This window comes from Canis lupus, chromosome 18, assembly GCF_011100685.1.
Source record: "Canis lupus familiaris isolate Mischka breed German Shepherd chromosome 18, alternate assembly UU_Cfam_GSD_1.0, whole genome shotgun sequence".
NCBI classification, from domain to species: domain Eukaryota; kingdom Metazoa; phylum Chordata; class Mammalia; order Carnivora; family Canidae; genus Canis; species Canis lupus.
In genome coordinates, this window is record NC_049239.1 from 12,744,690 (window position 1) to 12,760,506 (window position 15,817).

The window sequence follows — 15,817 nt, forward strand, 5'->3', positions numbered from 1 at the left end:
AGCCTCCAAGTCTTCCCGTTGGAGATGCTCTGAGATCCAGTGTGAGCCCTAGAGTTGCCCTCTGGAAGGATAGGATGGTGTCCCAGTGCCAGAAATCCAAGGCCCAAGGAAAGTCCCTGATAGTGGGACTGCCCACCAGCCACATTTGTGCTGAGGGGAAAACCATAGGAACTTTGGGGGAAGCAGCAGAAAACCATTCCCTCTCCATCACTGGACCCCATGAAGTGTTTAGGGCAGCCAGGCTCAGAGATGGTGATTTAGTGTCTCAAGGCCATGGTAGGGGAGGCGGGGGGATTGAAATTAATCCCAGCTGAGGCTTCTGATGTAGACAAATGATTGGGTAAAGACGCCATTGCTGAGAAGGTAGGAAGGTGAGGAGGGTGGAGAGGTTGGGACAACTGAAGAGTTCAACTGTGAACATCTCATGTTTGAGGTGCTGATGAGTCATCGGAGAGAGGTGTCAGTAGGCAGTTGGAAGCAAGGAGCCAGAGCTCAGAGAGTAGGTGGGGCTGGAGATTAAAAAGTGGTTTAAGCCCTGAAACTATCTGAATGAGGCTGCCTGCGGAATACACGCAGAGATTGCTCAGGTGATAAAGCCCAGAGGAAACACCAGTGTTCCAGGGGAAGGTAGAAGGCAACAATGGGTTCTGTTTTATCTCTTTGGTGTATGACAATATAAACATTGTTTGCTTAATACTTACTGACATAGTCAAATCCAATTAAATAATGGAGCAATAAAGCCTGTCACTCCCAACCCGGGAAGTACGGGATAGTATTTCCAGAACTTCCACAGTAGAGCATGTGCTACCAAAGTATCTGGGTAAAGGTGAAAAACAGAGTTTCAAAGCTGAGTGAATGCTGAAAGACTGATCTTTTCTGCTATGTCTTCTCATTGACAGATGTCAGTACCAGTCAGGGAAATGGGCTAGTTAATTTTGTCTCAATGCTGCATTTGTAGAGGACAAGTTTTATTACTCAAATTCTAGGAGCCGAAGTACTCCATGGAGCGTCTCGCTCTTTCTCTGTGAGTTTCATCAGGCACTTTCTTTTCTCCATACCACCAGAGGCCTGGAATCTGAAGGCAAAGTCGGATGTGCAAGCAAAAGACTACACAAGTTAGTGAATAATAAAACCACCCGTGTATCTCAGACACTCTTCTCCAGGGGGAGTAAAGTATGCAAGTAGTAAGTATGCATATGGCAAGTGTTTGAATGTACCTGCGGCTTTGGTCCAAAGGAACTTGGAGCTGCTCCCACAGACAAGTTGCTCAAGAGAGCAGGGCACCCTGGTTGCTTTGGGGAGCCCAGTGTGAGCCTCTGATTCTTTGAGTCCAGCCTTCTTAATTTCACACTGTTGGAGCGGCTAAGGGGCAGCTGGCACTTAGTCACAGATTTGGTAGGAATCTTGCAGTTTGTTGCTGTAACCCTGATCTCAACCCCTCCCAGCCATTGCTTTCAGAAGTCTGGCACATAGATGAAGAACAGTTGCTGTAAAATAGAGCTCTTTCCCTCTGTATACAAGGTGTGTGTGCGTGTGTGTGTGTGCATGTGTGTGTGCGCACGCGCACAATGCATGTCTAAGTCTAAACCTAAGGCAAGTAATTTCACGAATCGCCTTTTATGGCAGGTTCTGGAATACCTCTCATCTTTTTTTTTTTTTTTCTCCTTCTCCGCAGGTGCCTCGGGGAGAGGTTTTCTACTTAAATTGACTCTCACTCTAGGTGTGCCTTTACACACCCTGTTTGCTGCCTGCACCTCTCGACACAGCCTGGCAAATCCCGGTAAGTCCCATCTTCTGTCTCCCCGACAAGTTGGCATTTTTTGGATCAAGAGAAACTATCAGCAAACTCAGAATTTGTTGTGTATGAGGGGAGCCAGCATAGAGTATAAGATACCAGAGCATGGAGTATACTCATTACTTTCACAGACTGATTATCAGGTAACATGTACACACAGTACAATATCCGATGGGAAAAAGGGGTGCTTAGTGTTCAGTGGGGTGCAGCCGGTGACTCGAGTTTTCTGTTCCTTAAAGGAAGTTTCAAACGATGTCATGTTCCACTGCACAATCTAAATTGTGTATTATGTGAATACTTACTTTACCACGGTGATACAACTTGTGACAGTTGGGGAAATGTTCCAATTCTGTAGACCTGTCTTCAAAATATATTGTTCGTGTCTTAGGTCTATATAAGCAGTGAGTTTTAAGGAGAGCAAGGTGTCTACTCTAATTTAAGGGAAGTGAGCTTTATAGCTTCATGTTCTGCATTCCTCACTGCGATGCAATTGAAAGCAACACTGTTGGAATCTCTAATGATTCCTGGTGTAAGGGGAGTGGAAAAAAACACGTGTTACACAGATAAGGGAAAGTCAAACATAAGATTTCTATGAGAACTGTCATTTTAAAATGTCTAATGTCACCCATTTGAAGTGTGCCAGAAAAAGAAGTAAGGGCTAATGTAAATATGTGGATTATAATTATCCTCTGTGTTGGAGACTACTGAGCAATTCGCAGAAGGAAAGCTGTAGAGAGGCTGTTTCCCACGCACTGTTTGCCCCCGTGGGTCTACCTAGGACAGTGTTTGGACACTGCTGGCCAGCTTGGCATTAAGTCCCCCACACGTCTCCATCTGTTGCCTTCGCATCATTTTGACCAAAAGAAGAAACTCTTTGACAATCTTGTGAGGGCAGATGTGGTAATGTTGGTGGTCAGTAAATTAAAATCGATTAGCAATGCTGGGAAATGAGTTATTGCAGTTTCACATATTTTACTGTTTATTGTGACACTGACTGAAGTTAGGACCAGTGTCCTCCAGTGGCATTTGCTAAACAGTCACCAAAATACATCCAGCGCCTTTGTAAATATATTTACATGCTCTTTTTTTTTTTTACAAATGATTTTCTTTTTTTCCATGAGTTATTTTTTTTTTTAGATTTTATTTGAGAGAGAGAGAGAATATGTGCACAGAGGCAGATTGAGAGGGAGAAGCAGACTCCCCACTGAGCAGAGAGCCTCATGCGGGCCTTGATACTCAGGACCCTGAGATCATGACCTGAGCCAAAGGCAGACACTTAACCAACTGAGCCACCCAGGTGACTCTATTTACATGCTTTTTGTCCAGATCAGGGGTGATAGTATGTTTATTCATCCCAGTTACTTTTATGAATATCATTTAAACTCACCAATGAATTTAGCAAGAAAAAATTGTATGTGGCCGTTGTGAAGCTTCACAAAGGTCAGGTCTGGTACACCAACCAGAAAAGCAACACCGGTGAAATGGAAAGCCTGATGAAGGAAGGTATGGGGGTGATGACCACCACCCCTGAAAATGGGTAGTATGTGTGGCCGTGCATTTTCTGGTGCTGGGGTGATTTCAGAAAACAGGATTTGTAAAAGTTGCCAGACTGAATACTTTAACATTCATCTAGCTTGGGACTTAGATCATCTCAAATGAGAAACAGAAAACAGGGAACAGGATCAGAGCTGAGGAACTTGTGGATATAAAGGGTAGGGTGACAGGGCCTTGACTAGGGGCACTCTTGATATTTGGGGCCCTATAATTCTTCCTGGGGGAGGACGGAGTGCCCTGTGCATCCTGGGAGACTCTCTAGCCAAATACCTGGCCTCTGCCCACTAGATGTCAGTAGATCCCCCTGCCCTGTGTGACAGCCACAAATGTCCGCAGACCTTGTGCTCTCCACCAGGCAAACCAACCCTGTGAGGACCCTCGGCACATGTGAGAAGCAGGGAAGCTGATGTGGGCCTCAGCCTTTCCAGTATAATCAGCCATAACCCACCTACACTGAGAAGGAAGGAGGTTCTATTTCAGGAAGTAAAATTGAGTGAGTGGGGATAGAAGTAATGAACAGGGAACATCTTAACAATCTTTAAAAAATAAAATAAAAGATCTTCAAGTCAGGACAGATGAGGTGAAGTTCATGGAAGAGGCAGTAAGAAAAATCAAGCTAGAATTTTATGCATGCAATTGACATCAAGGTTGGATGCTGACATATTTTAACACAAACGCAACCTGCAATGACTTTAAGTTGGCAAATGTTTTTATATTTTTTAAAGATTTATTTATTTATTGTTTATTTATCTATTCATGAGAGACACAAAGAGAGAGGCAGAGACACAGGCAGAGGGAGAAGATCCCAGGACCCCAGGATCACACCCTGAGCTGAAGGCAGATGCTCAACTGCTGAGCCACCCCAGTGCCCTGAGATGAGACCTTTCATAGGAGAGACTTCATATATGAAAGAAAGTAAGAAAACTAAAAAAAGAAAGAAAGAAAACTAACCCTATTTTTTCCTGTTTCCTCCCTGGAAGCTCATTAACAATGTAAAAAGCTTCTATTGTACTGGGAAAATCATTTTAGATATTGAGAACCAGAAAAAGAAGGCCTTGACCGAGCAAGCTCTAAGAAGAGCGTGCACATTCAGCCAGAGACCATCAGCTGAGGCAGAGCTCAGTGATGGGTGCCCTCACCCTCCCTCTCTGTCCCTCCAGTACCACTGCCTGGACCTGCAGTGCCTTACATGGGGGGCCACCCAGACAGCTAGGAATGCACGTGCCACAGGGTAGGTTCTTGTGGGGTGTTACTGCCGTCCCTAAGAGCAACAGCAGCTCTGATCTTCAGAGTGTGGACCTGGGGAGTTACTGAGGGCAGTGCTTCTCCAACTTGGGCTCACATCAGACACATCTGGAGAGCTTTGTAAATGCACAGAGTGCTGGGCCCCAACCCTAGACTTTCTGAATCAATGGGTCCTGTGCTGGGCCAGTTCCCAGGTGACACTGATGCTGCCAATCTAGTACGGTAGCCAACATTTGGATTTGCTCAGATGAAAGGGCATTCCAAGGACCTGGGAGCCTCTGGTGCTGAAACCAGAAAACTCCCAGGCAAACTAGGATGATCTGGTCTGTGTTAAGTCCACGGGCCACATTTTGAGAACTATTGTTTAAGGAGATGAGATCAAATTCAGATTTGGAAGTGTGCCAGGAATCAAGGATGACCCCCTAGGTTCTGGCCTAAGCCAGTTGGGCCATGGTAATGCCAGTGGCTCCCAAACTGCTGTATATTGGAATCACCTACAATCTTAAAAAAAAAAAAAAAAAAAAAACAAAACCTACAGCTGGCACCTCCTCCTGCCGCACCCCGCCACCCCCCCCCCCCCGCCCCACCAATATTCTGATTTGATTGGTATAAAATGTTCACTGGCAGCAGGATGTGTAAAGCTCACCAGGTGATTCTAATGTGCAGCAAAGTATGGGAACCATTGATTTTTTTTAAAAGATTTTATTTATTTATTCATGAGAGACACACAGAGACACAGGCAGAGTGAGAAGTAGGCTCCTTGCAGGGAGCCCGATGCGGAACTCGATCCCGAGACCAGGATCACAGCCTGAGCTGAAGGCAGATGCTCAACGGCTGAGCCACCCAGGCGTCCTGGGAACCATTGATGGACTAGAATGGAATCTCAGAGGAGAGTAGGTGTGTTGGCAAGTTAATGAGTTTTAGGTGTTCACCGGCCATGGGCAGTTCTCCCCCCATCCCCACCCTGCTACATATTAGAATCCTCTGGGGAGCATCCTAAACACATGTGAACGTGTGTCACTGTGCACTTCAAAATGGTCAAGATGGCAAATTTTATGTTATGTGTGTTATGTCATAAAATAAATAAGTATTTTAAAAAAGAAGCCACGAGAAAAATAATCTGCCCAGGGGTTTCTGAGGTGCAGCCAGGGCCGTGGAGGTGCTCAGCCAGCAGGGGGATTAGCGATGAGCTTGGCGATGCGTCATTCGTGTCCTCACTGGGAAACTGGTGATAGTTGTTGAGCAATTATCATAAGAGAATGGAATCTATTCCAGCCTCGCTTGGGGTCCCCTCTGGTGCTCCTCCTCTCTTCTTCGGGGCAGGTCAGGCTGGCACCTGGCTGATGCATGCGGGGTGGGGGGCTCACTTCCTCGTACTATATTGGCTGTCACTTGAAGATACTTCTCAGACTGAGAAGATTCCCAGCAGTTTTTTTTTTTTAAGGATTTTATTTATTTATTCATGAGACACAGGCAGAGGGAGAAGCAGGCTCCATGCAGGGAGCCTGACGTGGGGCTTGATTCCCCCTGGGCCGAAGGCAGGCGCTCAGCCTTTGAGCCACCCAGGCACTCCCCCTAACAATTTTTTTTTTTAAGATTTATTTAAGACCCTGGGATCACAACCTGAGCTAAAGGTAGAAGCTCAACCGCTGAGCCACCCAGGTGCCTCTCAGCTATACTTTTGATGAAACTCCCCGATCCTGATCTTGTCCTGGATGCAGAACTCCCACCTGCATGCTTCGTTTTGTCAAAAGCAGGACGACGAATAACGTGGTTATCCTTTTTAATAAGAATGGGCAATATGAGCAAAGTCTGAAAATATTATGCTCTATAACCAGAGAAGCTGAATTCGGCGAGATCACGGTGTACACGCATGGCCTGCAATTCAGGCCTTGAAAGGAGTAGTCTCTGGGCTGCTGAAGGCCAGCAGGACTATGCAGCCAATATCACCAGCATCCCTGTTCCTCTCCAGGGGGACATCCATCCATTCACAGGCAGATTCCAAGCTGGAAGACTGCTTCCAGTCACCCACCAGGGGCTAACGTCTCCCTCCTTTGGGAAGGTGGGAGGGCTGCAGATGACACAATTCTAAGGACCCGGGGTTAGACAGAAAGAAGGAGGACTGCTGTGCTGACCACAGGAGCAAACGATCATGTGAACCCAATGCCTTTTGCAGAGCACTTGGGGGGACAAGGCTTCCTTAGTATCACACGGTTCATTACATTGCTGGGATGAAAACTGCTCGGAGGAGCACCTGGGCGGCTCAGCAGTTGAGCCTCTGCCTTTCGCTCAGGTCGTGATCCCGGGGTCCTGGGATTGAGTCCCGCTTCGGGCTCCCCGCAAGGAGCCTGCTTCTCCCTCTGCCTGTGTCTCTGTCTCTCTCTGTGTGTCTCTCATGAATAAATAACATTTTTAAAAAGACAAAAGACAGAAGTGTAGCTGAGTGAGTGACCCAAGCCTCATGCCCCGACTGAGGAAAAGGCAATAAGAAAGCACCACCTAGAAAAAGTGCTCAGGTGACCCGTACAGATGCCCCCAAATGAAGCCCAGGCTGGGGGAAGAACGTAGATCACAGAAGGAAATTCACCTAAAATCAGGCATTTAAACAAAAGACTTCCTAAGGATGCTGGTGTTTGAGTTTAGGTGGGTGGCATCCAAGGGGGGAGCAAATGGCATGAGAAGAGGGTCTGGGGCAGCCTGGGTGGCTCAGTGGTTTAGCGCCACCTTGGGCCCAAGGCCCGATCCTGGAGACGTGGGATCGAGTCCCACATCGGGCTCCCTGCATGGAGCCTGCTTCTCCCTCTGTCTCTGCTTCTCTCTGTGTGTCTCTCATGCATAAATAAATAAAATCTTTAAAGGGGGGAAAGAAAAAAGAAAAAAGAAAACCTCTCAGCATAAAAAAAAAGAGAGAGAGAGAGGAGAAGAGGGTCTAGGGCAGAAGCAGGTGCCAGCGCAGAGCCAGGCACGTTGGCTTAGACCGACTCAACGTGGGGCTGGGGGAAAGCAGAGAGTTGGCTAGGAAAGGCCTTGAAGGTTGAAAGGCAGAAATAATTGTCACCTTAAATACATGGAAAAGCATTTTTACGCTCACTGCTATCCAAATAGAAACATTAAAATAATAACAACAAGGTATAATTTGTTGCTCTTTAAATTGATAAAGCTTTAAAAATTCGTTATACACTCCGTGTTGGGAAGGGCACAGGTGAGCAGGTGTTCCCATAGGCTGTGAGTGAGCGTGTGCACTGGGGCGAGATGTCCGCATGCAGGTTGACAGTAACATTTTGTTTTTAAAGATTTTATTTATTTATTCCTGAGAGACACACAGAGAGAGGCAGAGACACAGGCAGAGGGAGCAGTAGGCTCCCTGCGGCCCGATGCGGGACTCGATCCTGGGTCTCCAGGATCATGACCTGAGCCAAAGGCAGATACTCAACCACTGAGCCACCCGGGCATCCCAGGTTGACAGTAACACTGACAGCTTCACACACACACACACACACACACACACACGTTTACATACACGTAAACACCCAAACACACACATGCTCTTTGATCTGTTATTTCTACTCCATTTAGTATATCCTGGGGGGAAATTAAAGCAATATGAAGAAATATTTAGCAAAAATGTCTATAACAGGAACATATTAGATACACAGTCTGTGTATCAGCCAGTAGGGGATTCATTAAATAAATTCTGGCTCCTGCCTTCAGAGCAATACTATCCGGTAATTCAAAAACCTGATGCAGGAGGGTATTTTACCTTCTCTCCTCCACCCCCTGCAGGCATGTGTACACTCCCACCCGTATAGGCTTCCCCACACAGTGAGGGGGGGGGGAGCTCTATCTAGAGGGACTCAGCAGAACCTACGAATGGAGACACAGGTGATCCTAATGTCCCTTCCCTCACTGGGTTGAAAATGACCGACATAGAATTATATTTGCTGGTACAAAGGGATGCCTGGGAGGTATTGCTTGAAACATACAGTATCATCGTTTTTGGAAAACACTTATGTGCAAGGGAAGCAGGATGGGAGAGCGTGTGGCAAGATACCAACCCCCTTCCTCTGGGAGGTAGCCCTACCGCTAACAATTCCTTCACTCCGCCTATCTGAACTTCTCTATGTTTTCAATAATGAGTGCATATTGATTGCTGTAACTGAACTTTTTTCCTAGATTAATAAGAGGACAAAAAAAGGTTAAAACAAAAATAAGCAAAGGAAAGTATATTTGGTTTGTATTAGTGCCTACAAACGATTGCATTCTCTAATTTCGAAAAAATAGAAAACAAATACTGGTGAAAAATTTTATACGCTCTTATTTTTTGAGAAATTGGGCACTGTAGATGTTTTGTGTCCCTAAAGAATAATCAGATTTTCGAATCATTGAAAATTGGTGGCAATTATTGATTCTATCAGTGACTGAAACTTAACCTCCCTTTTTTTTTTTTTTAACCTAGCAAAATTGAATTTAATCATTTCCTGACGAAAGAATGCAATTTCAACTGGCCCTCTTTTGGCACCTTGGTGAGTATTCGTTGTCAAAATCCATTTTCTACTTTTATTGAAAATAAAATTTTAGATATTGAATATCTAAAATATTTAGTGAATATGTTTTTTTAAACATATCCATCTCTTTTTTTTCCCCATTCTACTGTGTATTTTCATGGTTCTTCTGTTGCATGATTGTGTCAAGCAACTAGAAACTTCTACTCCAACATCTTTACTATCCACACATAGCTATTTCAATCATCTTTAATGGAATATTACTATCAGCAGTAAGTAAAGTAAGATACTAAAGAAAAAAATACTTTCAGATTCTTAATTTACAAATAGAATGCATTTTCATTTTTAAAGAGAGGCGTGTTGTGAATGGAGCACTGGTCCCAGTAATGAAGTCTTGTGAAGAATTTACAGGCAAAATTCCCTGTTGTGAGTAAGCAGCAGCAGCTCTCTGCTAAACAGCCAAATCCTCCACGCCTCTGCCATCTTTAATAGGCTGAGAATAATTTACATTCGTCATAGAGAGGATGTTCCCAGCAATTACCCTCTTTGATCCTAACTTTTCTATAATAGCCCTGCTTCTGGTTACTCAGTACTAACTACACTGCTTAGGATCTTCTCTTCAAAGATTCATGCTGAATTTCTTCATGGTAGCAAACATGAAGAAGCTCATTTTTAAATTTTGCGATTCCCAGACCCTGAGGCAATCTCCCAGTTAGATTTGCTGGGGGTGTGGAGAGAAGCAGAACAGCTCAAAATAGCAAATGCTCATTTGTCCTCTGTTGAAAATTGTCTGCCTTGGAGAGGTGAGCTGCAGGCCGGTGGGAGCAGAGATCCTTACACTGCCTCCTCCCGGACAATGTAACTTAGATCTGGCCTCAGATGGTCAGAGAAGTGCTGTTTCAATCTACATCTGCCTCGGATGCTCTCTTTGGGACTGAACTTGTGTTCAATATCAGAAGCAACCATTGAGGATCACTGAACCTCCATAGAGGATAACTTCCCCACACCTTGCAAAGATTCAAAACCACAACACAGTTGCTCAGAGACCCCTCCTCAATCAGGAGACCTTTGTCTCAGGATGAAAGATCTTCAAAACCAAATTAGCTGGAGTGGAAAAAAACCTCAGGGCACCTGGCTGGCTCAGCGGGTGGAGCACACAGCTCTTGATCTTGGGGTTTTGAGTTTGAGCCCCACGTTGGGTGTAGAGATTACTTTTAAAAACCTTAGGAATGCCTGGGTGGCTCAGTGGTTGAGCATCTGCCTTTGGCTCGGGTCATGATCCTGGGATCCTGAGATTGAGTCTCACATCAGGCTCCCTGCAAGAGCCTGCTTCTCCCTCTGCCTGTCTCTCTCTCTGTGTGTGCGTGTGTGTATGTCTCTCATGAATAAATAAATTAAATCTTTTTTTAAAAAAATCTAAGAAAAGAAAACAAAAAGACCTCACTGCAGTAGATTCTGGGTTTCTAAATGTAAGCTTACCCTGATCTAACCAAAGTCTCTAGGATTTCCTATCGTCAAACTACCAACCAGGTTAATCCCACATCATTGGCTTTGGCATTTTCTGGTTTGTAGTTCAACCACAGGCATTTATCTAAAAACTGGTGCCTAAGCACTTTGTCTTATATCCTAACTAAGAAAGATTGGGGACTTGCATTGGCCCCAGGTTTTAGGAACTGGATATAAAGTATAAACCTTGTCGAACATGCATTCTTTTTAAGTTTTCTTGCCCATAATAAATAATGTATGTGTGTGTATTTACAGCCTCTGGAACTCTAAGGTATATGAAAATGTCTCACGTGTTTTAAAAAATGAGAACAATATACAAAATGAGAGATTACCTAATAAAGGTTATTTCTACAAAATGATCCTTCACTTTATAGAACATTTGCTGTGCATTTTCTTTAAATGACCAGATCTAAGTTTATGTTTAATCAGATCCTATCTCCAAGTTACATGTTGTTTTTGAGGAATGCATTGACTCTCTCAAGACATAAGCATCGGGATTCTCTGAATCCATTCCAACCTGTTGCTAATGTGATCATCTGACAGTTGAAAACTTCCACCCAGGAAGAGTATTGCTAAGGTTATCTGTGTTCAGGCATGAAGCTTTAACTGCTTATGTTGCTAGCCACTTTTTGCCAAGTATTTGAGGCCGGAAATTCATATTTGCATTTGGAATATTACATGCATAATAGTTCAGTCTCCCTAAGTCCTAAGATACTTTTATTTCTGAAAAGTACACATCTGATCAAACAAGTTAGGCCAAGTCAGGTTATAAAAACATGTTAAATCTCTAAAGCAGCAATTCCAATAAAAAAATTTCAGGATGGAACTTGTCTAGAATAAATCCCTGGAAGGGAAGTCTTAGCTAATCCACACATAGCATTAGCAGAGATTTTTATACCTGACCTTGTCTTTAAAAGTCTCTGTTTATGGGAGTCCAAATTTCTGATTGGTTATGTATCCTAGAGGTCTAGCAAATAAAAGGAGATCCAGGTTTGGATTTCTGGGTGAATAAAAGGAAAAATCCATGTTAACCAACCTAGGATCATTTATTATATAATAAAGTGAAAATATGTGATGGTGCTAACTCTGTCTTCAAGAAGGAGAAAGCATGTTGTGCCTTTGTTTTGGAGTAATAGTAATCTCTGCAATGAGAATGAAGCCAGAAAATTCCTTGTCAAACCTGATATTTGGTATCCTGTCTGGAAGGAGACATTATGTACCATATTCTTTAGCTATAAAACTATGATCTAGGTATTAATTCCTGAAAATAACCACAAAATGACCAGATGAATAGAATAGGTCATGTGGGGAATGCAGACATAAGAGAAAAAAAAAACCCTACTTTTCAATAGCTTCTGTTTTGGGGAGGACAAGTTGAAGGAAATAAATCCATTAAATGCAAAACAAGACCATAAAAAAAATTCTTATAGTTTCACAATTGAGAAAACTGGAGAGAAACCAAGCCTATTTCACAGTATAGGAATAATTTTCCATTTTATGCCCATCCCTCTCACTCCCTGTCTGCTGGAATCAGGGCTTGGCATAAATCTTCATGTTTCAAGGGAAAAGTATCTAAGAGCAGCTGGAGCAGGCCATAGAGGTGCATATTATCTTAGGGTGTCGGGTTTACTTGATTCACCATCCAGAGGCTGATGGGGTGATTTTGAAGGGACAGAGGATTCCTTGGGTTTTTTTCACTTCTTATTTTGAGATTATTGCAGGTTCTCGTGAGATTATTGCAGCTATAAGAAAGACTACAGAGAGATCCCATCCACCTTTCACCCAGTTTCCCCCAATGGTAATGTCTCACATGAAGATAGTGCAGTATCACAACCAGGGAATGGACATTGTTATAGCCCTTGACCTTATTCAGATTGTACCAGTTGTACATGCGCTCATGTGGGTGTTTTTAATTCTATGCAATTGTATTCATCACCATAGATACGAAGCAGCTCCATGACCCTAAAGGAGCCCTACTACTACCCTTTGATATCCAAACCTTCCACGCTACCTCCCTAATCCCTGACAACCACAAATCTCTTCTCCATCTCTATAATTTTGTTATTCAAGAAATGGAGCCATGCAGTGTATATAACCTTTTAATTGGCTTTTTTCACTCCATGTAATTAGCAAAGTTTTAATTTTGGTGAGGTCCAATTTACTCATTTTTCCTTCGGTGGATCATGTTCTTGTTGTCCTAAAAATTCTTCATCTAGTCCTAAGCCTCAAAGACATTTTCCCATGTGTTATGGGAGTTGTATAGCCTTACAGTTTTATATATTACTCTGTCCATGACCCATTTTGTGTTCATATTTGTAGAAGGTGTAAGGTTTTGGTTGTAGTTCTTTTTTTTATTTTTTTCGCCTATGGCTCTCCAATTCCTCCAGCACTATATGTTGAAAAAGAATACCCTTCCTCCAGTGAACTGCCTTTGTGCCTCAAAAATCAGTTTGGGCATATTTGTGTCGGTCTGGGACTCCAGCTCTCACTATACCCCAAAGCAGCACGATTTGTTCCGTGGTGAGTCTGAACCCAACAATTCAGGTTATAAAGGCGACCAATTGAATTTACATGTTTTAGGAGAAAGTTAGTTCCCAAGGATTTCTTAAATTCTCCAGATGATTTTGTACCAGTTGGAACAATAGGAATAAAAGGTGGATTAAGATTTTTCCTTCCCTGTGTCTATGCATTAGTTTCTATTGTTTGCCCTAAAAATGATACGCAGAGAATTTCTAGTACATATGGGCTGTCTTGGGTGAAGTTTCCTAGATGCAGAGCTTGAGACAGGGATTCATATGTCAGTGATTTATTGAGAGAGGGCTCTGAGAAATAAGAGAATGCGGAGAGAGGAGACAGGATGTGGTCCCAGCTGGAGTGGGGCTTCCACCTCCTCCTGTGAAAGGTTCTGAGCAAAAATTGCACCACAGAGTTGCTCCCAGCCCGAGGCACTGGTGCCAGCCTTTTGAACTGTGTATCCATTAGTCACCAGCTACAGGCTGGCCCAGATAGGGACATGAAGGCAGATGGTATAACCTGGCAGGCTAAGGAGATTTCCATTAGGTGGAGGACACCAACAGCATCCGCAACTAGGGTCTTAATGACCAAGAGAACTGGCTTTAAAAATAAATGGACTGGGATGCCTGGGTGATTCAGAGGTTGAGCATCTCTCTTTGGCTTAGTGCATGATCCCAGGACCCTAGGATCAAGTCCCAAGTCAGGCTCCCTGAGATGAGCCTGCTTCTCCTTCTGCCTGTGTCTCTGCCTCTGTGTGTGTGTGTGTGTGTGTGTGTGTCTCATGAATAAATAAATAAAATCTTTTCAAAATTAAAAAATAAATGGATTATTAACCTTGCAACTTAACCAGTTGCTTCTTTAAGCCTTCTGCTGCTACACTTAGACTGCCTTCTATGCAGCTGTGTCTGTTGTGTTCAAGGGTTGCTCAGTTACGTGAAGGCCCAGGATGAATGCAAAAGGGGCGCCTGTCATCCTACCACTGGCGATCTCCTGGTGGGTCGTGGCGCACAGCTCACAGCTTCTTCTACCTGCGGGCTGGACAGAGCCCAGAAATACTGCATCCTCGGCTACCTTGAGGTGGGTTAGGTCTTGGGTTATTTGTTGGGACATTATTGAGTCAATTACTTAGATTTTTCCGAGTACATCAGGGGCCAGCCAGGCAACACAAAAGGAGGACACATCACTCTCCTGAACATCAGAGGCACAGGTGATATAATTCCAAGTCCAGGAAACTTGATGGATCAGAAAATAGGGAAGATCTGCTTCATCTATTTCTTTTTACTTTTAGAATTAGACAGAAAAGTCTCCTCGGTTCAGTCTTTGAAGGGAATTACTACACAACGTACTGTTCTACTTAATTGCATTAGTGATTCCCAGAGAGTAGATTTAATTGACCCACCAGTGAGAACTGATGATCCCTCAGGGTCTCAAGGCCATTATGTCGAATGTGAGTTCTCCTTGTCCTGTCTGGGGTAGAGAGGGGGCAGAGGTTGTAGAACGTTGGATCCCAATGCCACTTGGAAATTGTCTTGCATTAAGGCCATAAGATCTCAACATGAACATATTTTAGTGCCTTTTTTCCCCTTAAAAATCAATTTTATGTAAGGACAAGCTACTTAATAGTTTCTTCCTTCTTGGTACTCTGGGAGAAGAATAAGCATCCAAGGTCATGTAAGTATCATACCTGCCCAGAAGCCCAGGGCAATCACGTCAACCCCTTCTGAAAGAGGATGTACAGGAAGTAAGTTGGACATAAGCCCAATATTACTGGTCCAGGCTTTTCCATGTATTGTTCATTGAAAGCAACTCCTGGAGGTCTCTGGGAAATGCTTTGTATTCTAATTGGTTTCTAGTAAAAGAGGATGATTATAAATAAGTAGAGACAATACCTGAGCACTTAGCACTGTTCTAAGTTTGGGAAGTACTTGTGTCAGAAGGCAAATTCTCTACATGTGCAAGGAAATGACACTGTAGAAGTTTTGTTGAATTCTAGGCCAGGTGGGATGGATGGTCCCTCAAGTGACTTTACTAATTCTAGGTTCTCTGGAAAAAGAAATAGTTCTCATCACTAATAGTAGAAACTCTCCAATGTTGGCATTACCCATTTTGTTCTTCAACCACTGGCATTTGCTTGCTGTTGCCATAGCCAACTCATGACATAGCCTGACAATAATTAGGAGTTGATACTCCTATCTTTCAAAGTCACACCTCCAAAGATAGAAGTAAATCAAACTTCAAGGTTTGTTTTGTCTTGAGAATCCCATAAATTTTTAAACCTTAGAGCTGGAAAAAAAATTCTCAAAAGATCTGGGCTACCAGTACTAACCTACTTAAACGTTTGTGTGCCATGGAAGATAATTTTTCCCCTATCTATCATCTAACAAATTGCTACCAAGCCAAACATTCTTCTCAGAAGTTTCAAGTCAACATCGACCCATAGTGTTACCCAAGTTGGGACTCCCATATCCAATCACCACAACTAAGCATCCTTTGTAGCCAGGTCCATCAAAGACTGTGCTTCTAAAATGTTTACATAATAAACCCCAAAGTTAAATACTTTCCCCAATAATTTCCATAGTATTACTGGAAATTTTTTGAAGTCTTGATATCTTTTGATGGAAGCATAGGGCTTCTGCTGCTCTTTTAGGACAGGTCTGGGGCAAGCCTCTCCATATGCAGAATAGATCTCACTTCCATTGCT

The 15,817-nt window shown here is 43.5% G+C and overlaps 1 protein-coding gene across 2 annotated transcripts in view; it reads left to right on the forward strand.

Moving 5' to 3' along the window:
- Positions 1-824: 824 nt before the first annotated feature.
- LAMB4 (laminin subunit beta 4) overlaps positions 825-15,817 on the forward strand; it is a 99,969-nt gene continuing 84,976 nt past the window's right edge. Inside the window, exons 1-4 of one of the 2 annotated variants that reach the window (XM_038562687.1) lie at positions 825-1,184; positions 1,676-1,780; positions 9,051-9,117; positions 14,036-14,193. In XM_038562687.1, the coding sequence (XP_038418615.1) occupies positions 9,084-9,117; positions 14,036-14,193 (192 nt within the window). In that variant the 5' untranslated portion in view covers positions 825-1,184; positions 1,676-1,780; positions 9,051-9,083. Of the gene's footprint in view, positions 1,185-1,675; positions 1,781-9,050; positions 9,118-14,035; positions 14,194-15,817 lie in introns of those variants that run through there. The other variant, XM_038562688.1, reaches the window with a different exon arrangement.